A 23,499-nucleotide genomic window follows, 5' to 3' on the forward strand; every position below is an offset into this window, starting at 1 on the left:
TTATAGTTTCAAAATTCGTGTGCTTTGTCTGACCTAAAAGCAATGTTACTACTTACTGGTAAGGCGCTTATAGAAGTAGTACATTAGTATAGATTACATTGAGTCAGACATATAATAATAACTTAAGAAGAAAAAAATAAGAAAAAGATAAAAATTTAAATTTAGGATAATAAAATCTATAAAAAAGAAAAAGGGACCACAGTTAGGGAGATGAAGAAGAAGAAAAAAGAGGAATAAGAAGAAGGTTATAAAAATAGCTTGCTAATCACATTAGAATACATATAAGAGGGTTGAACGTTAAAATACCTAAGCCAAGATAAGACATCCTTTTTTTTTGTGTATACGTGTATGTGGGTATATGGGAGAGAGAATAAGAATATAAATGAGAGAAAAATAAAAGGAATAAGAAGAAGAAGAAGAAGAAATAGTAGAAAAGATGGTGGAGGATGACGAAAGGGGAATGGTGGTGGGAGGGGGGATTGGAAAAGATAAGGGTGAATTACCGATAAGCTCGAATCGCCATTGCGAAGTACGTGGGCGTGTTATTACCTCTATGGAATAGAATATATAATGAAAAAGGTAGCGAATATTTATCAAACGTACGTCATTTGCTTATTAAAAGATTTACGATTTTTATTCAAATTAGAATCACACGTATTGGATTTTTTTTTTTAAATATCTAGAATTGTAAGTGAATATTAATAAAAAAAAATGAAATTAAAAAGGAAAGAAAAACAATTAACGAGAGAATGAATTTATATAATAATAATAATGATATAAATAAACGATGAAGTTTGAACAAATGTTATACATTTGCATTATATATATAAAGATGTGTGAGTGTGTATGTGTATGTGTAAAATCAAAATTGTTATCGAAAAGTGCTTTTTGTTTGAATCGAAAACGAGATTAGCCTCGAAATTCGTGTACCTTGTCTGACCTAAAAGCAATGTTTCTACTTACCGGTAGAGTGCTTGTAGTAGTGTAGCAGAGTATTGAAGTAGAATAGGCTACGTTAAGTCAGACACATGGAAATCCACTTTACAATTTAACTGAAAAGTTTGTTCTAGAAGGGGGATTTAATATTGTTAACTGTTAAGTTGATTTTGTAGTCGAATGGATTTATTTTTTTTTTTCAAATCCTTCTTTCTATCTCTTTTTAATTTGCAGGCACAGTATCACGTGTAGCATTTTATTGAATTAGTCGATAAATATCGTCGAGATTTTTAATATTTTCTCATCGAATATACAAACAACAGAAAATAATTATTTCTCTGCGTTTGAATAGTAACTTTTAATATATTATTTTTAAACTAATAGTATACAATATTTTAAGATTAAAAACAAAATGAATAAATTTTATTCTAAAAATTTGCATAAAAAAACTCACTCGAAATTTAAATAAATCAATTGTAGTTAATAAAAAATAAGAAACAAACTACACGTGTTATCGAACACATACCATTTGAATAAGTACAGATATATATTAAAAGATAATATTATAATACACACATATAATAAAAGTATCTTTTAAAATCGAAAAGTATCGATAAAAAAAAGAAAAAAAATAATACGAAGAATTTAACGGGGTTGTTCCATAGACTCGACTAGACGAGACGACTCGTCTGCATCGGCACATCAGAATTCTTGACCTGACACGTGCTGGAATTCTTTATGACTCCCTTGGTAGTGTCACGAACAAGATAAAAAGAAAAAGAAAAAAAAAGACAGACAGAGAGAGAAGAAAAGAAAGAAAGAAAAAAAGAGAACAAGAAAAGTTCGTGCCACACCCTTAGACGACACGAGCTCGTTGAAGGGTCGTTAAGTAAAAACACGAATAAAGGAAAAAAAGGTTTAGGTGTTTGGGGCCTAAGAGGTCGAAGTTTTAAGAGTACTTGGATGTACTCACTATCTATCCTTATATATATGTGTATGTGTATGTATGTAAGTTAGTTTTACCAGTCTCTGTTTTTCTTTCTTACTTTCTTTCTCTTTTAAACAACTCGTTCATAGAATGATATCTATTTATTTATTTGTTTATTTTTATTGTTTCAAGAACCGTCGTCGCTATACGACAACAACCACTACCACGAGGAGTGCCTAAAATGTAACAGTTGCGGCGCCAATCTGACGGGAATCAATCAGAAAAGGGCGAGGCGGTTAGTGTTCTAATATTTTTTTATTGGTTTAGATAATACCATTGGATAAGAATATCTCTATATATGGGGCTATATATTTATATAAATATATATATAGATATAGATATCTGTTGGTATATCAAAATCGAAGTAACTTTTCTCAAAAAGGATTCTATTTTTCCCCTATAATATATGTATACAACCTTTGGAAGGTTTCTTTTTTTCTAATTTCTTTGATTGAATGAGAAAAAAATAGATGTTAATAATTTCTTTTTCTATTTGGAAGTAATAATTGCAGTAATTTTTCTTATTATTTTTCGCAGATTAATAAATCAAATAATTAGTATTGTATTATGATTTAATACATATCCTTGTACTATGATTTAATGCATGGAAGCTTTCTCATGTTTGGATCATAAAGCATATTACGAGGATCACACGTTGTTATAGTGCAAAGGGTTAAAGGTCCTAGGAAGGAAATATCTTTTTATTTCCCTAATATGTAGACACGTTTCTTCTTTTCTAGTGGATATTTTCATTTTATTTTTCTATTGGAACAAATAAATAAAAATAGATATTAATTATATTTTTTGTTTCTTACTTTTGAGAAAAAGATAATTATTGTTATTTAGTTTATTGTTTTTCGTAGGTTTAAAAATCAGATACTTTGCGATCTGCATTTTGCCGACGTGGCGCTGATGGAGTGCTCGGACTTCATGCAGCTGTTGCGCAGCTTCAAACCACACAGTTTAGGCAACGCGGTTGCCAGAAGAAAATCATCAAATACTTTGATATTTCTTTTACCATCTCAAGCTTGTTCAGGTATGAATTATTATCCTTTATACACCTATATTAATTACATCTAACGATTAAGTTCATTTTCTTTTCATAGAATTTTAAACAAATGTTTACGAACATATGTGAACAAATTTGTTCATTAATAATGTATAAACGTAAGTGAAACATATATATGAATATGAAAAATTTGTTTTAAAATTGATAAACAATTCCAATATGAAATATTAGGATGATTGAAATATATAAACATACAGTGAACAAATTTGAATACATATGAAACAAATATAAATGTAAAAATCGACCAATTGTTAAACTTTAACGTTTGTTTAACAAATTTTTGAAGAAACTAGTTCATATGTTCTTTTACTTTCGAGTTTCTTTTCTATTTCTATCATTCACTCTTTTCTCTCTCTCTCTCTCTCTCTCTCTCTCTCTCTCTCTCTCTCTCTTAACGCAAAGTCGGCTTTGTAACGTTTCAAAGGGTCGCTTAGAAAGCCGAACATATACATAGATACATAACACATATATAATATACACGTATATATATAGGAACTTTTATAAGCGTGTATGTGTATGTGGTGCATAGCTACAGGTGGTTTCTCCTACTTGGATTACACGCGATTATTTAAGAAAACATATATTCACTTATACACATTTACAAACTATCTCGTCTTAACACACACACACACACATACACGCAAAATTATTTTACACAATATTTTAGAATTTTTAAAAAATCTATTTTTTATTTCTATCAACAAAAGAGAGAGAAAGAGAAAATTGACGATCGTAATCAATTTTTAAACACGAAAAGATTATTTTATTTTCATTCAAATCTCCAACGAAAGGCAAACAAAAAAAAAGAAAAAATATACAAGATAGGGGATAGTTAATTACTAACGAACAAAAGTAATTATAATTATACGGAAGAAGGACGCTATAATAAAAGGATCATTATGAAATCAGGAGCCAAAAAAATGGCAACGCAGGCGGCTCACTCTAAGTCAGAATACCAAGCCCTGTTTCGAAACAGCTTGGTGTTCCACCTTACAGTGGGTCGACTGCGTTATCGTCAACAATCAAAGGAAAGGAAAGAAAAAGGAAAGAAAATTACTAAACGAAGGATATCGAGATACTTTGAGAGAAGTAAATACTTTGAAAGAAGAATTTAGAGAAGATGGAAATGACGAATTGTTAAAGGATACTCTAACAATGATAGAAGAAATACTAATCCTTGAATACGTTTCTAAGTGGAAGAGAATCAATCTTGGATTCAACTGGAAGATAAATCAAAATAGTTTTGTTATCTTTGTTCTTATCTCTTTCTCTCTATCTCTGTCTTTCTTTCTTTTTGTTTTCTTTCTCTTTCTAAAATTCTTTCGAACCGTATTAAATTTTTTCCTGTGAAATTCGTATTACTTGTATTTTGAAAATTCTTATCTCGTCTTTTTACCAACCTAAATGATTTTTCTTCTCTTTCTTTATTTTCTTTTTCTTCTTGTATTACTGGACACCTTTTATCTCTCTCTTTCTCTCTTTCTTGTTATTTATTAATTTTCTTTGGAAATAAATTACATCCCATTGGTACCGAGATATCCAATTGCTCTCAGCCGAGGTTCCACGATTTGATGAAATCATAAACACGATTTTCATCCTGTAGCTCTTCGAAACGAGCTACGTGAGGATAAATTCGTCACGTTGATTAAAATTAAATGTAATTTTACGTCCCTCAGTACGTATATTTGTGTATGTGTGTATTATACGTTTATGTATATCGATGAGACACGTTCAAAGTTGTTTTTTATTCTCTTTTTATATTTTATTTTTTTAAAAGATACAATTAAATGTTGATAAAAACCAAAGAATATCAAAATTAATTTTATTAATTAACAATTCAAATGTAAACAAGTTGTTTCAATCTATTGTATGATGAAAAAAAAGAATTTCCAATTATTATTATTTTTCTTTTCAATTGATTCATTTAAATTATTCGAAATTGTCAACTTGTTTGCATTTTATCGAACGATAAAAAAATTGCAAAGCTTTGTCAATCGTTCTTCTCGTTTGTTTGTTTTTTTGTTTTTTTTTGTTCTATCATAATAAAAAGTTGTTAAATTCCTTTTATTTGTTTTCTTTTTTTTATAGATGAATTCTGTCAAGAGTATCCGCACAATTTTATCCCAGCACCGGGTTATTGGATCGAATGTTCCAGACAACAGATAACCACCGATCTTAGCAATGAAAGAAATGACAGGGATGGTCTAGATCCCGATGAAGTCGAGGATTATCAATTTTCTTTGTCAGAAGAAAGAGAATTCGAGACGAATGACAGTACGAGAAAGAAAACGGCTATCGAAGAACAATGGGAGAAATATCAATGTTTCGAGTTAACGTCGGTCGAACAAGAAACTTATGAGAAATATTTTTACGCATCTGAACATTGGAATTATTTTACGAACGATGAAGATCTTGGACCGGTGATACTCAGCATCAAACAAGAAACTCTTAATGGACGGGATCAATTTAGAATACTCGTTAGGGCAATCAGTTATACGGTACATGGACTTATACCAGCCAGTTGTGTTTTCGCTGATCGGTAATTAATAAATAAATTAACCAATTACGTAATTAGTAACGAGATTTGATGGATGATGGATGCATGTATAAAACAAAACTCTAAACTATTGAGTTAAATCTTATTTATGTGTTGTAAAAAGATTTAATTATATTTTTAATCGATTACATCATCAACAACGATACACTCGCGTAGATACATTTTTTTTTTTTTATATTTTCACGTTAAATTAGAAAGTTCATCAAATTGGCTAACTTTATTAATACAACTTAAAAATACTTCGAGGCAAAAGTTTTTCTTAAAAAGAAAAAGAAAAAAACATTTTTACTAGATTTTTCTTTTCTTTTTCTTTTTCTTTTTCTTGATTTAATTTTTCTCTGGAGATTTGAAAGAAAATGTGTCAAGGACACCGATATTTCTCGTTTCTAGGTACAATCGTGAAGAAGTAGTACGTAGTCTTGGTAAAGAAGTAAACATCAATCCACCGTTGACACTTGGTCAATTGCCGGACACCCCAGAGGAACTTCTAAAGCTCGATCAAGCTTTCATCAAGTCCGAGGTTAAAGTTGGAGTGATATATGTGAAAGAGGAACAATGTACGGAAGAGGAGATACTTGATAACAACGAGAATTCACCATTGTTCGAAGAATTTCTTCAGATTCTAGGTGATAAGGTCAAGTTAAAGGGATTTGACAAGTACAAAGGTGGTCTTGATACCGTTCACAATTTAACTGGATTTAATTCCGTCTATACCAATTGGCGAGGCATTGAAATCATGTTCCACGTGTCGACCCTTTTACCTTACGAAAAACACGACACGCAAAAGGTACAAAAATATTTGTTGTTTCATTGATAGATAAAATATTTGAGTGGCAAATATGTCAATAATTATTTTTAATATTAAAAAATAATAGTTACAAAGAAAAAGACACATTGGCAACGACATAGTTTGCGTTGTATTTTTGGAAGCTGATAAAACGAGATTCAATCCTGCTTGTATTAAGTCACACTTTTTGCACACGTTCATCCTGGTTCGTGTGAGTCCTGCTGCGCAAACTAAAAGCCCTCAGAAAGAGGTTACCAAATATGAAGTGTCTGTAGTCACCAGGGATGAAGTTGGTGCTTACAAACCTTATCTATGGGAACAGAGTGTCTTTGAGAAAAGTTAGTTAATTATTTTGATCAATATAAATATTTTATAGTAATTTTTTAAAATTATATTTTAATGTTGTGTCCCCTCAAAAAAAAAATTAGGTCCTATGTTTCGGGAATGGATTCTGACAAAAATTGTGAATGGTGAAAGGGCGAGTTACTCGGCACCAAAATTTGCAAGAATGCAGGAAAGAACGAGAAGTCAAATGATGGAAGATATCGTAACCAATTTAATCAATCATGCAGAAACTGGCCAAATTCCAAAACCGTACAGGTAATTAATATTTATTATAATATAAATATGAATTACGTGAATTTTGGATTGTTTGATGATTTGATTTTATTGATTTAGACGAGGATCTTGGAGACCGATTGGACATATGAGACCATTCTCGCCATTATTGGATTCTGTTCGTGATAAATTTGAGGACTATGATCAATTGGCTAAAGATTTTACTAAAGTATTCTTAAATAATGCTGAAAATGTCTCATTGAATGCTAATTTATTTGACGTATCCTTCCTTGTACCTGGACAACACAAACAAAAGGTCCGATTTCTTGGTGTTCGAGCTATCTTGGCTGTTAGAAGCAGGTAATTATAAATATATTATTATATATTTATAATATTTCTTCTATACTAACAAATAAATTTATTTAAAATAATAAAATAATATTATCTTCTAGATATATATATATATAAACTAAAATATTTGTAATAATACAATCTCTAAGCAGAATTTAATAAGAAACCTGTTTTTCATTTTGAAATTAAAAAACAAAATGGATTTACAGATGGTTAAAATAAAATTAATATAATAATTAAGATTTTTTTGAATAATTTCAGGGTATTTCAAGAGATGTTATATGGAATCCAAGCAGGTTTTGGAAGTCCTCAAGTACCAGTTGCCGAATTATTAGCAAGACCAGCACCAACCTTGCTAAGTCCACAAAAACCAAAGAGTTCTAATTTCCTACAAGTTCCAGACATGGAAAGTCCTAGGTACGTTATAGTTAAGTATAATAATATTATTTATCATTGCTTATAATCTCGCAGGCATAGTTTCATATTATTTAAAATCGATATGAAATTGGAAGTTAAACGAAAGAAAATGGAATTCATGTATGTACTATCTCTGTCTATCTGTTTATCTATCTATCTATCTAATTATATCTATCTATCTATTTATTACTGTGCAGTTAATTAGGTAAGCTAATAATAAATAGAAACAAAATTTGTTCACATTTCAATTTCTTATTATTTTTTTCAAAAATTTGTCTACTTTCGATATGCTCGAATTACGATAAGAATACGATAAGAATTGGATTATTTTCTGTGCACGTGCAATACTTATTCTCGATTGGTATTTAAAAAAAAAAGTAAGAAAGATTGAATATTTAAAAAATAAAAAAATAAAATAAATAAGAAAATATAAATGAAAATTATATGGAATATTCTCGAATGATGAGACTAATGCCTGCATTTTAAATGTCGAATGCTCTTTTCATATAAGATATATTTATTATATTTATATAATAATTATTATTATTATTATTATTATTATTATTATTATTATTAAATGTATTATTTCACGGCACATCCATGTCTCCTATCCTTAAAGCACCGCATGTTTAGTCCGTATCATTATTATTATATTTTTAAATGAATTTATTAAAACAAAAAGCAATTATGCAAATGGTATATTAAAAGGTATTTTCCAATTTTGTGTCGCATGCAATTTTTTTTTTAAATCGTCATCGTCGTCGTCGTCGTCGTCGTCGTCGTTATGAAGCAATTGCACAAAAGCAGTATCGTTTGCGGTCCGTCGGTGCCTACTTACTTTTGTAAACCACCAATTGGCACTAAATTTTTTATGGATAAAAAGAAAACAAAACCTGCAGCCTTATGCGATATTATTTTGTTTTGCACTCCTCTACGTATTTTATTTATATACATATATTTATTTTTCTTCTATTAATTTTAATAATAAGGTAATAAAACCAACGTAGACAATGTAACGGCATGCAGATTTTTTGTAACTCATTATTATATCATAAGGAAGAAAAAGAAAACTAGTAATAAAAGGATAAAGGAAACAAAAAATTGGCATTTATCGATTGTTTATAGATAAATCATGTCCTTAAAATAATATAAATCCTTAATCCTACCTTTACGACAAATTCCGATCCGTACCCCGAGGTGCCGCTTTAGCGTATTCTGTGAGATACTGGTTCTAATCTGTTTAGGCCCAAAAGTGTGCCCTCATCACCGATGGTTAAACGTGCTATCTCAAGACTGGGAACAATCACTGCCGGTTGGGGAAGGAGTATCAGAAAACATGGAGGTAATACTTTACAAAGTGAAGATCGTAAAAGATGGGCTAGTTCGCAGGATTGCAGTAGTGAGTAGAATTTGCTTATAAATCGAACAAATCTCATGAATCGTATGAACATTTATTCTGTTTCTTTTTTTATAGATAAAGATGCAAAGGATAAAGATAAGACTGCTGAATATTTAGCTGTTCCAAGACTGAGCGTTTATGCTGATGCACAAAAAGTTGATCGTGCTAAACTCGCTCAAACTGAGGTATATCAATTAACTTTGAAAATTTATCTTTTTTGGGTGGGGATAGTCTATATTTTTTACATTATTTATATAATTTATAATAGTTCGACGTGATCGAGTTCGATCCAGAAACGTTTGGAACATTATTGGACTATCTGCAAACCGGTTCGTGTCCTTTGACCTGTAGCAACATACCAGGTCTGATATGTGCAGCTGAACATTTTGATTTGCCCGAACTTCTTCAAGCTTGTTTCCATCACGCTAAACAATACCTTCGTATCGAGATAGTATGCGAGATGTTATGCGTTCTTGAAAATTATTATTGGCGTTATACATCGGCTAACGATTTGATGGACATGATTAAAGCATTCGTAAGAACAAGAGCATCTCAACTATTTCAAAATCCAGACTTTTTAACATTAAGCGAGTCGATGGTTCAAATGATAATGTCTAGCCGTCCCGAGGTAGCTGAGATCAAAAAATTCGAGGCTATGCTGAAATGGGCTAATCATAGGATCAAAACTAAATCGGCTGAACAACATGATACTAAACATGAATTTAAATGTATCATGGAAAGACTATGCAATGATATTAATTTGTATGGAATACCTCCTCAAGAATTAGTAAGGGTAAGTAACTAAATAAATAAATAACAAGTAATATCATAATTGTTTCTAATATGGAAAAAAACGTGATTTCAAAAATTTGACGATCAATATGAAAAAAAGATCAAAAGATTACTTTAACTATGTGAAATATGAATATTTATTGAAACAAGATAAATTAAATTGTTACAATGTTCCATAATAGAAACTATTACCCTAAATATTGAACAGAAACTTTTATAAAAAAAAGTAAATCAATGTTATTTTTAGATCGTCCTACCGTCAAAAGCTATAGATAATGAATTGATCTTAAAGACTTTAATGGTCCAAGCTAATTCAGGAATCTATCGTAATGTCGATAGTTACTTAGAAGCTTATCAAGAGAACGTTCAGAACCAAGAAAGTTTTGATTATTAGCCAAGGGCTCGTGGTAGATCTTCGAGCGAGCGACGTCGTGACAGATTTACTGAGGATTTACTCAAATAAATTACTATTTCAGAAGTCAGACAGAGAGAGGGAAAGGCAAAAGAGAGAGAAAGAGAAAGATAAAGATACATACATATATATATATATATAATATAATATCTATGATTTGATATGAAGCTGACAGGCTTGTATACTATTAAAGGAATGGTAAGCTTTCTCTTCTGGGGTAACTTATGATTAGAAACATGTTATCATGCTACTCGATATGCGTAGGAGTTACTAATTATACCTTAGCCAACTGTCTGACAAGTGTTCTGATTGATTATCTGAAATCGAATAAGCTCGCCCGTCGTCTACCATGTAACTAAAGAGAGTATCGAAATACGAAAATTAATTATTATTACGATCAATGTGTATATATATACATATATGCATACATGTATATACGTGCCATATGTTTTTCGTATATCTTATACGATAATCAATAATACTACACAATGCGCACGTACGATCTAAAGTACATAAACATAGTTAGTGAGAAATTAATGAAGATCTGTGTATGTGGAAAAATTAATTACGTTTCAATGATTCCTTCGTCTTTATTTTCGAACTATCATTTGTGAGAAAGAAAGAAATAGTTAGATAGATAAATACATAGATAGATAGATAGATAAATAGATAGATAGATGAATTTAGACGAAGAGAATAATACTTGGATGAATAAAAAAAAAGAAATTGAAACAACATGTAAAGAATTTTAATTAAAACGATTAATGACTAAATCAATAAAATGAAATATAGATAAATATAAATGGGGGTCAAAAAAAAAAGATGAAATACGAGAGAAAGTAATGGGGAAAAAAATGTGTTAACAAAATGAATGAGAATATATCTTATCGAAAGACCCCTGACGACTCTCCCGAAATTAGTTAGGAGTTAAAGTAAATTGTATATTTAATACATACATACATACATATACATACATACATAGATACATACATCAATACATACATATATACATACATACATACATATATACATACATACATATACAATACATATTGTTCTGGCACATTCATAAATGCACGAAGATGATCATCTGGCCAATAAGAATATCTTTCTTTGGAAATTGGAAAGAGAAGAATGTGAATCCTAATCTTTGGAAGATCATAAAATAAAAAAATGTTAACTTGATAAGCGCTAAGATAAACGCATAGTATTCGAGATTGGTTGATATTGAATCAAATGCTGAACATGACAATCTGTATAATAGAGAAACACTCTATTGATAATATTTATAATTAATTAATATGAAGAATTAATTTAATGGTGAACGCCAAAAATGATTATAATTAAGGAATGTGTGATTACGGCAAATAATAATAACACTGAAACCAAATACAGAAATAATAATAATAATAATAATATTTTAAAAAAACGATATAAGATTAATACTATATATATATAATAAAAAATAGTTAATAACAATAACGGTAAACGTTGATGTTAAATGTGGGATGAAACAAATAATTGCTAAAAGAAAAAGGAAGAAAAAAAAAGAAAATAAAAATAAAACTAAAAAGATAATGAAATATTTAAAGTCTGTTCTGTTTTCTATCGTAGATTTTGTATCTTCAATACTCTAATAAAAGATGACGATTCTAAAAAAAAATAAAAAAGATAAATAATTAAAGAAAATTCGCGGGGACAGGCTGGAAGAGAGAATTCATATTTAAGTGGGACGATGGTATACATAGAATCGTATGTTTACACGCGCGAATAAATAAATAGATAAATAAATAAATAAATAACTAATAATAATAATAATATTAATAATTATAATAGTAATTATAATAATAATTAAATAATTATAATAGAAATAATAAAATACACGCACGCACGTATACAATCTCGTCATGTATTAAATTTAATTCCCCTTAATTGAATTCTCACAATTTTAAATGAGATAAAGAATAATGAATAAAAATTAGAAAGATTTAAATGATCAAAATCCTGAACTATAAAATCCTGATCATTAAAGCATATCATAACGAATTTGAATCCGTTCGTATCATCCAGCCTGTTTCCTAAGTTTTATTAAAAATAATGGTATTAACAAAATCGAAAGAGAAAAAGGTAGATAGAAAATGTAAGGTGTCATTTAACGATATATATGAAAATAAAATTGATGAAATTAGATAGAGAAAAGGTGAAAAAGAAAGGTACTCGAAATTCTTGAGAATATGAAAAAATATAAATAAAAAAAATGAGTAATGGTAAAAAAAATATTTTGTACGAGATCCGTTCATCGTTTAATCACGAACAAAAAATGGACCCGAATATTTTCAAAGCGACGATGATATATCACGATCACACATACATATACACATATGAAAACGCACATACAACTCTTTGAAACACATTGTGGTTTTGTTATACTTGAAACGATAATAATGCCAATGTATTATCCAAAGAAATATATATATATATACACATACATATAATATATAATAATAATAATAATAATGAAAATTGAAATCTAATAAGAATAATAAGTAAGAATAATAAGTAACAATAAAAAAAAATAATAATAATATTATTAATAAATACTAAATAATGAATAATAATGATACTATTAATAATTATGGTAACGAGAAGAAAAAAAAAGGATAATTCATCGATTCCTTCGAGGGCAGAAGCGAGGAATTGCCAAAACTGTTAAGTGTCTTATTGTTCGGGCAAACGGCTGGACAAAACTAGATTTTCGAAGTTTCCTTTTATCAAACTACATACTCCAATCAATTTATTCTACTATTCATTTAAATATCTTAACAAAAATATTTGACGAAAACAAAATAAAACACGTAGAAAACGTTTATTTTCTGATCCTATTCGATCACAGTTTTTTGTCTATATTAATAATAATAATATTAATTAATTATTATATTATAAATAAATACAATTCTCCAGAGTTTATTTTTTTGTATCAATATTGTTCTGCTCTGTCAATCTTTTATGTTCGTAAATGCAACCATGAAAATTTGTAAAATTATTCATCTTGTTTATTTTCTTCTGTTTTGTTTTAGAAATAAATTAATGAAATATTTGCAAGAGTTAACTTAAGATTAAAAGGATTTCGAAATTCTACTTTAAAACCAATGTATAAACATAGACGTTTTAGCATACGATCGTGAAAAGAGCGAAATGAAAATTAACTAAAAAGAAAAAAAGAACAGAAAAGAAAGAAAAAAAAAAGTCGTAATCAATCATTCGTGTCGTGTCGTGTCGTGTCGATCAATCATTCGTGTCGTGTCGTGTCGTGTCGATCAATCATTCGACACGTGTGTATGTACGCGCTCTTTAGTTTTTCTCACTCGAAAGAGAAAAACTTCGAAAAAAATCCATTTCAACTTCATTATTATCATTAAAATTTCATCAACTAAAGCATCGCGAAATATTCTTCAATCGATCATAGAAAATGGATTTGCTTTAGCGAATGCGAAGATCGACGAGGACAGAATTTTGTTACTTTCTACTAATCGATCACTCTTACTTTTATGTTATGTTAAATATTTCAAGAAAATACGTAATTTTTATTATTATACGTGTTCTATTAATTTTATTAGTAAAATTTTGTTATTATTTCAATTTGTCTATGTATAAGTAATATTATATCTTCTATATATTATTATAATTTATTTTATTATTATTAGTAATTTTATAATTACTAATTGTAAAATATTTGTTTGTTAACTTTTATTATAATTTATTAGTATATTATTATAAATTATTTTATTATTATTAGTAATTTTGTAATTATTAATTATAGGACATCTGTTAAGTTTTAAGAGTGAGAAATTATTATTGAAAATTCGAGTAAAAAAAAACCAAAAAGAAAGATAAATTATTACTTACAAATGAATATAATATAATCATATTAAATCTTGATGATTTTTGAAACTGAACAAATTTCTGTGCATAGCGTCGTCTGATAGGAAGCGGACTTGTACCTGAACGTATGCGAATATCAAATCAGTACAAATGTACGCCTGTTGTGTATGTAATTCACTTTTTCCTCTCCACGTTCACCGCGTGAACACGGTAATGTACAAAAAGCGACCTCCGTTTTAGCTAAACTTGACGACGCTCTCAAATTATAGTTCGATACAAATTTAAAAGAAAAAAAAAGAAAGAAAAAAAGAGAGAGAGAATTAACAAAACAATAAGTAAAAAAAAAAATATGTCGTGTATGTGTATGCGTGTGTGTGTGTTAGAATAACAAAAAATTAATATAATAATTGCAAGTAAGATTACACGAGTAAATGCAAATGTGTACAATTGTATGTACGATTGTAATATACGTGTGCGTGTAAGAGATTAACAAAAAAAAAAATAAAAAAAACAGACAAAAGAGCGATAATCGATCGACCTATCGATCGATAAATTCAATTTGTCGAACGCTATTCTGTCCAGCCATTGCCGCCTACTGTTCAAACTGTACATGTACTCACACAGATGCATATATACATATGTATATGTATATATTACGTTTAATGAAAAAAAAAAAAAACTAGTAAATTACTGCATTGAAAAAAAAATAAATAAATAAAAAAAAAAGATATAACGTATAGAAACGTACGAGCGAGAAAAAAATCTTATAAAATAAAAAATGAGATATTAAATAACGCGCGCGCGCGTCTAAGCACGCACACGTAACGCAAAAAATGATAAACGCTCATGCATACAAACATACATACATACATACATACATACATACATACATACATACATACATACATACATACATACATACATACATAAATACATACATAAATACATACATACATACATACATACATACATACATATATGTATGTATATATATAGATATATCTATCTAGATAAATTAATTAAAATAAAAAAAAAACATTATTTGATTTCAAATTAACACGTATAAGTACCACGTTGGCGAACTGCGGCGAGTATCTAGAGATTAATTGTGTATTATGATTGTTTCTTAGAGTTGAAGATAAAAGAAATTAGAAGACAAAAAAATTAAAAATTTTTGTTTAATAATACGCGATATAGAAAAATAAAAGAAAAAAAGAGAATGCATAAAAGCATTGAAATCTCTATTTCGTGAAAATGTGAAATCAAGATGGCGCCAAAGTGTCGTAACCATTTTATTTTCCTTTTAAATATTCGTAATGCGCCGCGTATGTGTTGTTGATAATTGTCATGATTATCGTTCATGTTTTTTCATTGTTATAATTAGTTGACTAATTAATTAAGTAAATAATTGACTAACTAAACTGAACTAAACTACATTAATCTCTGTCCTTATCAAAACGATTGCTGCTGCCATTGAATTTTCCATCATCATCATCATTATTATTATTGTTGTTGTTGTTGTTGTTGCTGCTGCTGTTGTTGTTAAACTAGCCGCGAAATGTGTAATCGTACGTTTTATGTGATCGATCGATTAATCGATCGATCTTTCTCTCGTATGTATTATATATTACGTAAATGAAAAGGAGAATGATCGATCGATCACGTATATACGTAAATTTCGACAATTTCGAAAAGTGTGCTCGGTGTTAAAAATGAAATCGTTGATTTTAGATAGTATTATTCTAATTTAATTACAATGTTTTATTTGAATAACAATTAAATTAATTATTTATTTTATTGATTAAATCAATGATCAATAATTGAAGTTCTTATCGTATTATTGCAAAATTAATAATTTGTTTAAGATATATTAAATGAAAATGAATCTACAAACGCATAATTCGTCAATGATTTACAATATTTACAAATAAAATGTTACAATTTGTTAATTATAATTCGCACGTTAACTAATTATTTTGTATACACAAATAATCATTGACCAATCAAATTAATAGACTCATTTTTACCTCGTTCATCATTTAAATTTATTTATCGATAATAATATAATTTATTTTTTATATATAATAAAAATAAACGAAATAAAACATTAATTTAACAAAGATCAAAATTTCAATTATTTATCATTAATTCAACTAATAAATGAAATAATTCATTTAATTGTGACTTGATAATAAAATATTGCTCCGATATTAGTGTCTTCGATAAAAAAAAAATAAGGGAGAAGAAACGGATCGATCGATATCGTTTAGAATAAACAATTTATCATGATTAAGAAGATATTCTTAAGTTTGCGTCTCCAAACTTAAAAGAATAAAAGAAAATAAGTAATATAATATAAGATAAGATAAATAGCTACTGATTTATCGTAACAGATTATAAGAGTCGGTGAGGCTCTCGTAATTCTTCCGAAATGATGATAGTTTTACTGAAAAATGAATTATCGATTAACACGTTATATCATCGCATTTATCGTGATGTGCTCTCATTAAACTGTTTCTATAACAAATTTCGAGAAATTGCCTTCTCATTGTATTAACCTGATCTTCTTATTCCATGTATATACACATAAGCCTGATCTTCCATATTGAATAGAAAATAAATCGAAAAAAAATAGAAAGAAATATCGTAAAATACATTTTTCTGTTAATAAATCATTTCTAAATGAAACAAATAAATGAATAAATAAAAAACCAATTAATATTCACATTCATCAATAACACGATGTAAATAAATTGGATGCATTTACCTTGATGAAAAAAAATGAAAGAGAGAAAAAAAAGAAAGATGGTCGGTATTTGTGAAAAAATAAATAATAAGAAAAGAAATAATAATTGTGCTAATTGATCTAATTGCACAATATATTAAATGTGTAATTATTTGAATGGTCCTCTCGTTTATATTCCATCGATGCGTTGTAATTTAAACAGAAATGACAAAATTAGAAAAAATAATAAAACTTTCATTAATTGTAGTGTTTCTTTGAACTCGCCGTGACACGCTTGCGTGGTAAGAATTGTACGCGTAAATGAAGAAATCATGACGAGATTGTAATGTATATGAAGCTACTGTGATGTTACTGTTGAATATAAAAATATATATACATATATAAGGTGTCTCGCTAATTGCATTGAAAAAAAAGAAAGATTTTACATGAAAATTCGTTTCGTTATTAGATTATTATTTTTTCTTTAATTAATTTATTCTTGTTAGATTTTAATTCGAATTTTTGTTGCGTTTTAATCGTGCACTTGGAAATGTGCGTATTTTATAAAATATTTCGTTTATTTACATTTCTACAAAATCTCAAATTATCATCCAAGTCTTTGTACAAACAAAACAATCCTAAAGACTTAGACTGATTCTTATTTTTTTTTCTTTTTAATTCTGCTCATCGTATAAAAAACGTTGCCATTACTAACGAGTTAGTATGCACAGTGTAAAGATTGTTTCATACAAAACTCACTTATCGCAATAATTTATATATAATTTCTTACTAGTACAATTTGTTTGACTAAATGAATGAATTATAGTTAAACCATTATGGTTCAAATTTGAAAAATGTGAGACCGTAAGATCTTACATGTAAAAATATTATGTACAATTAGTCAGTTTCAAATCATACTTTGAGAATTCCTGAAAATAATTTCATAACATAATTAACATCGGCTTCTAGCAATTTTTTAAAATCACACACATTATTAATTAATTAATAATCCCTAACACTCCAATCCTTCAGTCCAATATAGACACTTTGGATCTATCCGAACTTGGCGTTTTTTCATTGCCGACGAGTGTTGATCAATAATTTCCCTGTGAATAAAGATCTACATCAATATGGAGACCGAAGGAGATCCGACATTCTGTTATTAACTAACTTTCTGCCTAGATCCTTCAATTACCTATTCAACGTTATGATATATTGTCCTTTGTAGTAGTTAATTAGATTCAAATTTTGTAACGTCGATATAACATCTTCCTTTTTGATTGAAGTTAAATCACAGATTTCACTTATCGTTATTTGTGGTTTCTCATTATCGACTACGGGTTTAATATTTAATAATATATCAAGTATCGTATGCGTCCAATAACTTCTATACGACAGCAAACCCAAATCAGATAATGGCTTTTCAGGTGATCCAGTTTTACCCTCGAATTTGGAGAGTTCATAGGAAAATTCAATTAACAATTTTCCATATCCTTTTCTTTGGTATGGCGGCAGTGTAAGAATACAGGCAACGTTGTGATCCTCAGGTGATTCCTTTTCTTTAGAAAAATATCCAACAATATGAAAGCCTCTGCTATCAAAATCAGTCATAACGTAAAATAGAAAAGGGTCAGTATCGTAATACAATGTCTTATGATCGAGAAATAATTTAGCTAATAGACATAAATTTTGCGCATAGTTTTTGTTTTTTCTACCATCAATTTCAAAAAACGAAATAGACCCTTTTCTATATATTTCATTTCCCGGTGGATGACGTAAATTGCACTTGGATAAATGCCTCTCCAAACACTTTCTACTTTTCCTATACTTCAAGCAGAATTCACAAATATATATACATGGAAGATTCACCATTTCTTGCGGGTACGGACTGAAATACCAAGGTTTTATCCTATGACGACCTAATTCTACCAGTTCAACATTTTTCATCCGTGTAACAACGTCATCCTGTTGATGAGCAACTAAAGAACCGGTAGGTCTTGGACCTGTTGCTTGAAGTGGACCATCTTGGGAATCCTCATTCTCTAAAAATGTTGACTTTCTCTTCTTAGACATTTTCTTTTGTAACGCTGCTTGTAATATAGCATTACCATTCACCGGTTTATTACTAACGCTACTAGGACTAGGAGGTCTGCTTTGCACTTGCTTTTTTGGAGTACCTGCTCCTGTTCCGGGAGCAGTGTTTCCATCTCGTTGAGGATACTGAACTTTTCTAGTGTCCAAACAATCCTCAGTAACCCACTCATCTAATCGCTTATTAACTGGAACATTATTGTCAATGTAAACTAATTCACGATAAAAAGTTATTATCTTCATTTAAAAATACTACTTACAATCAACATAATGCACGTAATAACATCTGATACTGTGTATATCCTTAACACTGATAATTTCAGCTAGGGCTGTGAATAATAAAATCACTATCATTCTATAAAATGTTTGATGGAATGATATAACTATGTAATGTAAATATAACCTCAAAATATTGAAATTATAATTCCTATATTTAATCAAATGTTTAATTGCATTAGCTATATAAAAATGTTTTAAATAATATAAGTATATATTTTAAATAAAATTATCATTCATTATATTGTAGATGTAGTTTAAACTAATCTCTGTTCATGTGATAATAATATATGTCAAATATAGTAAACTTTAACAATAATGTTAAATAAATAATAATAATTTAGATTGATAAAAATAATCTAATAATAATTTAACTCACGCCAATCGTCTGTTCCTTGCATTTTGACCGGTAAACGACAACCTTCCACGAGTGAATTCTGAAATTAAGGTTAGGATATTGTTATGCAAAGAAAAATAGATTTTTAATCTTATTTTTTAGACAATTTCATTAATTTTTATAATTGATTTAATAATATACGTACCACAGAATCATATATTGTTTCATGCTCGTTGTGTTCTTCAATCATTTTAATTGAAATTTAACAAGATTTAAATCCTACACTATTCTTTGTTTTAAGCCCCTATGGAACTATATATTTACACGAGTTCACACCGCTCTTACGCGACTTATTTCTTTAAATAGAAAGAGAACATAGAAAGTTAATTGTAAGAGAATATTTAGATCTATTTATATTGGTTGAAATCGGACGAAATAGTTAAATTAGTTCAAATAAAATGATAACCTAATACTGAGGTCGCCATATTAGTTTCCCCATCCATAATATATATATATACAGTATTTTTTGCAAGTTAAATTTCACAATAAAAACGCAAGGTATTAAATTTATGTATATATATATACATAAATTATCGCATTGATTACAAGAATGTTTTGTATGTTACATTTTTTGGGAAAATAAGCGTATTAATAAATTTGAAAATAAATAAATAGATTAAAAAATAAACAAATTTTATAAAATCATATTTATTTTCAAATTCTACAAAGTCGAAGTATTGTTGCAGTCTATGTACAAACAACTATAAAGTTGTATAGACGTAATTTAGTTAAAAAATTTTCCTTGTATTAAAAGATTGCTATCAATTAAGTAAAACAAATACTGTTTTACGTAAAACCTATTAATCACATGTTTAAAGATGTTAAATTCTTGACAATAATATTATCTACTTGATTTAAAGAATAATTAAACCACTATGGTTCATGTCAAGGACTACTAGAAGTCTTTAAAATAGCAGACCATAAGATCATATAATTATATACATTTAAGTATGGTTAAAAATCATACATTATTACTTTCAGAATATCTGAAAATAATTCTAAAATAAAATGAATTAATAGGTTTATAACGAACATCTTTCAAATTGTTTCACCATTTAGGTCTAATGCTCCAATCTTTTGGTGTCCAATGAAGACACTTAGAATCTATTTTGACTTGGCGTTTTTCCATTGACGCTGTATGTTGTTCGATTATTTCTCTGTTAAAAAAAAAAATAGTTACAGTTAAAAAGACCAAACTAACTTTTGGCTCTTATATTCTTAAACTTACCTGTTTAATGTTACAATATATTGTCCTTTGTAGTAGTTAATTAGATTCAAATTTTGTAAAGTCGATATCACATCTTCCTTTTTGATAGACGTTAATTCACAAATTTCACTTATCGTTATTTGCGGTTTCTCATTTTCTACGACAGGTTTTATATTCAATAATATATCAAGTATTGTATGTGCCCAATAACTTCGATAAGACAGCAAGCCCAAATCAGATAACGGCTTTTCAGGTGATCCAGTTTTACCCTCGAATTTGGATAGTTCATAAGAGAATTCTATTAACAATTTTCCATAACCTTTTCTTTGATACGGCGGCAAAGTAAGAATACATGCAACGTTGTGATCTTCCGTAGATTCTTTTTCTTTAGAAAAATATCCAACTATGTGGAAACCTCTGGTATCGAAATGAGTCATAACGTAAAATAGAAAAGGGTCTGTATCGTAATACAATGTTTTATGATCGAGAAACAATTTAGCTAATAAACATAAGTTTTGTGCATAGTTTTTGTTTTTTCTACCATCAATTTCGAAAAATGAAATAGACCCTTTTCTATATATTTCATTTCCCGGTGGATGACATAAATTGCACTTGGATAGATGTCTTTCCAAACACTTTCTACTTTTTCTATATTTCAAACAGAATTCACAGATATATATACATGGAAGATTCACCATTTCTTGTGGATATGGACTAAAATACCAAGGTTTTATTCTATGACGACCCAGTTCTATCAGTTCGACATTTTTCATCCGTGTAACAACGTCATCGTGATGATGTGCAACTAAAGAACCAGTAGGTCTTGGACCTGCCGTTTGAGGAGGACCATCTTGAGAATCTTCGTTTTCTAAGCACGTAGCTTTCCTCTTTCTAGCCATTTTCTTTTGTAACGCTGCTTGTAAAACAGCATTACCGTTCACTGGTTCACTAATAACACTACTAGGACTAGGTGGCCTACTTTGTACTTGTTTTTTTGGGGTTGCTGCTTCAGTTCCTGGAGCCGTTCCATCTTTCCTAGGATACTGAACCTTTCTTGTATCTAAACAATCTTCTGACACCCACTCATCTAATCGTTTATTAACTGAAACATTTTTATCAATGTTAATCAATTTATATTTATAAAAAAACCAGACTATTATTATTTTTCTTAAAGGAAAACCACTTACAATCGACATAATGTACGTAATAACACTTGACTCCATGCACTTCCTTTATGCTGATGATTTCAGCTAGGGCTACAAATGGTAAATATATAAAATATTAGTTAAATAATTAAATTAATAAAATATTTTTAAATGATCAACTAACTCACGCCAATCGTCTGTTCCATGCATTTTGACCGATAAACGGCAGCCTTCCGCAAGTGCATTCTGAAAGTGAGGTTAGAATATAGCGAAATTTATTTTCAAGTTGTTTCATAACACATCGAGTACTTTATTAAATTATATAGCACAAATTTATAAAAACTTACTACAGAATCGCATATTGTCTCCTGTTGGTCGTGTTCCTCGATCATTTTATTGAAAATTCACTAAACTTTTTACTACACAAAACTTTGTTCAAATATCGTATGCTACACCATGAAAACAATAAACCTCTTAGCTTACGAGGTAAAAATAGAAGGCAATACGTAATACCAAATTCAGTCTCGTTTCTATTTGTTGAATTTCTATTGGTTGAAAATGGACAAAATATACGAATTAGTTTCTAATATCAACGGAAGATGACACTTTCGTCGGTACCTAATTTACATAGTACGGTATATGCAATCGGTATGTTTATAATTCATGATTTGTAAAGAAATGAAAAAAGTTAGGAAATGAAATTGGAAAGTTGACGAAAATTTGATATCTCGTACGATTTTCTTGAAAACTTTCTATCATGATCTAAAAAAAAAAAAAATAGGACTTTTAGAATTTAAAATGAAATTTCATATAAAAGAAAGAAAATTACAAGCAGGAAAATTAGAGTGGTAAGTTTCTCTGTGAAGAATATTAGAAGTAAAAAGGAGAATTGAAATTTTCAAGAGGGTGAGAGAGAAAGAGATAAAGAAAGAGAAATAGAGAGAGAGAGAGAGAGAGAGAGAGAGAGTAAGAGAAAGATAGACTAATGAATCCTCACTATAAACGCGAAGTAATGTTTCAAAGTTTTGTGAGGAGTTCGAAAGCATTATCATCCTAGCTATTATAATACTGCTCTATTATACGTTTACGCGAGTGCGAGCGATGCTGCTTGCTAACGAAGCAAGATCGTACGGTACGTAGTAATTAGGAGAATACATTTAGTAGGTAATATAATTGAAGAGGACCGAAAATTTAGTCGTTAACATTTTCGCTAGAACGATTTGCAGAATTAATGATTTTCACATGTATATATATATATATTACTTATACTTTATAACAACAAAAAGATTGTTACTTCTTCTTCCGTCATTTTACTTTATATTTTAAATATAAATACCTATTTATATTTATATTAGGTTGTTAAAAAAGTAATATTATTTTTTCATTGACAAATAAAAGAAAATTATTTCATTTAGAGAAGTTTTAAATGATTAACATCTACCTGCCTTTATTTTGCCGCCATTTTCTTCAACTGGACGACTTCAAGCGTGGTGCATTTTTTAAATCGAAA

The 23,499-nt window shown here is 28.8% G+C and overlaps 3 protein-coding genes across 8 annotated transcripts in view; 1 reads left to right on the forward strand and 2 right to left on the reverse strand.

Annotated features, from left to right (window-relative positions):
* The window catches only part of rsh (Rap GTPase activating protein radish), a 109,358-nt gene extending 92,076 nt beyond the window's left edge, over positions 1–17,282 (forward strand). For 3 of the 4 annotated variants that reach the window (XM_015316404.2, XM_089179466.1, XM_015316393.2), the window contains 12 exons: positions 2,057–2,159; positions 2,788–2,960; positions 5,082–5,532; positions 5,941–6,337; positions 6,426–6,675; positions 6,766–6,937; positions 7,016–7,255; positions 7,508–7,663; positions 8,908–9,062; positions 9,138–9,247; positions 9,331–9,855; positions 10,102–17,282. In XM_015316404.2, coding sequence (XP_015171890.1) covers positions 2,057–2,159; positions 2,788–2,960; positions 5,082–5,532; positions 5,941–6,337; positions 6,426–6,675; positions 6,766–6,937; positions 7,016–7,255; positions 7,508–7,663; positions 8,908–9,062; positions 9,138–9,247; positions 9,331–9,855; positions 10,102–10,248 — 2,879 coding nt within the window. In that variant the 3' untranslated portion in view covers positions 10,249–17,282. The remainder of the gene's footprint in view (positions 1–2,056; positions 2,160–2,787; positions 2,961–5,081; positions 5,533–5,940; positions 6,338–6,425; positions 6,676–6,765; positions 6,938–7,015; positions 7,256–7,507; positions 7,664–8,907; positions 9,063–9,137; positions 9,248–9,330; positions 9,856–10,101) is intronic. The other variant, XM_015316385.2, reaches the window with a different exon arrangement.
* Positions 14,796–20,093, reverse strand: LOC107064975 (histone acetyltransferase Tip60-like). Of its 2 annotated transcripts, none has more exons than XM_089179468.1 (5): positions 19,783–20,093; positions 19,620–19,677; positions 19,225–19,293; positions 18,069–19,152; positions 14,796–17,993 (listed from the first exon to the last, which is right to left on the reverse strand). In XM_089179468.1, exons 1-5 carry the CDS (start codon positions 19,825–19,827, stop codon positions 17,948–17,950), a joined length of 1,302 nt encoding a protein of 433 aa, XP_089035594.1. In that variant the 5' UTR covers positions 19,828–20,093; the 3' UTR covers positions 14,796–17,947. The 2 variants fall into 2 exon arrangements, with proteins under 2 accessions (XP_089035594.1, XP_015173694.2); XM_015318208.2 differs by having other exon boundaries at positions 14,796–17,979; positions 19,783–20,092.
* Positions 20,094–20,269: 176 nt separating this feature from the next.
* On the reverse strand, positions 20,270–22,486 carry LOC107064969 (histone acetyltransferase Tip60). 2 transcript variants are annotated; one of them, XM_015318196.2, is made up of 5 exons: positions 22,337–22,486; positions 22,178–22,235; positions 22,032–22,100; positions 20,866–21,946; positions 20,270–20,794 (listed from the first exon to the last, which is right to left on the reverse strand). In XM_015318196.2, the coding sequence occupies exons 1-5, from the start codon at positions 22,379–22,381 to the stop codon at positions 20,686–20,688; spliced, it is 1,362 nt and encodes a 453-aa protein (XP_015173682.1). In that variant the 5' UTR covers positions 22,382–22,486; the 3' UTR covers positions 20,270–20,685. The 2 variants fall into 2 exon arrangements, with proteins under 2 accessions (XP_015173682.1, XP_089035593.1); XM_089179467.1 differs by having other exon boundaries at positions 22,174–22,235; positions 22,337–22,425.
* Positions 22,487–23,499: the final 1,013 nt, after the last annotated feature.

Source organism: Polistes dominula, unplaced genomic scaffold (genome assembly GCF_049000335.1).
Source record: "Polistes dominula isolate Pdom_NZ unplaced genomic scaffold, Pdom_raw_medaka contig_373, whole genome shotgun sequence".
NCBI lineage: Eukaryota > Metazoa > Arthropoda > Insecta > Hymenoptera > Vespidae > Polistes > Polistes dominula.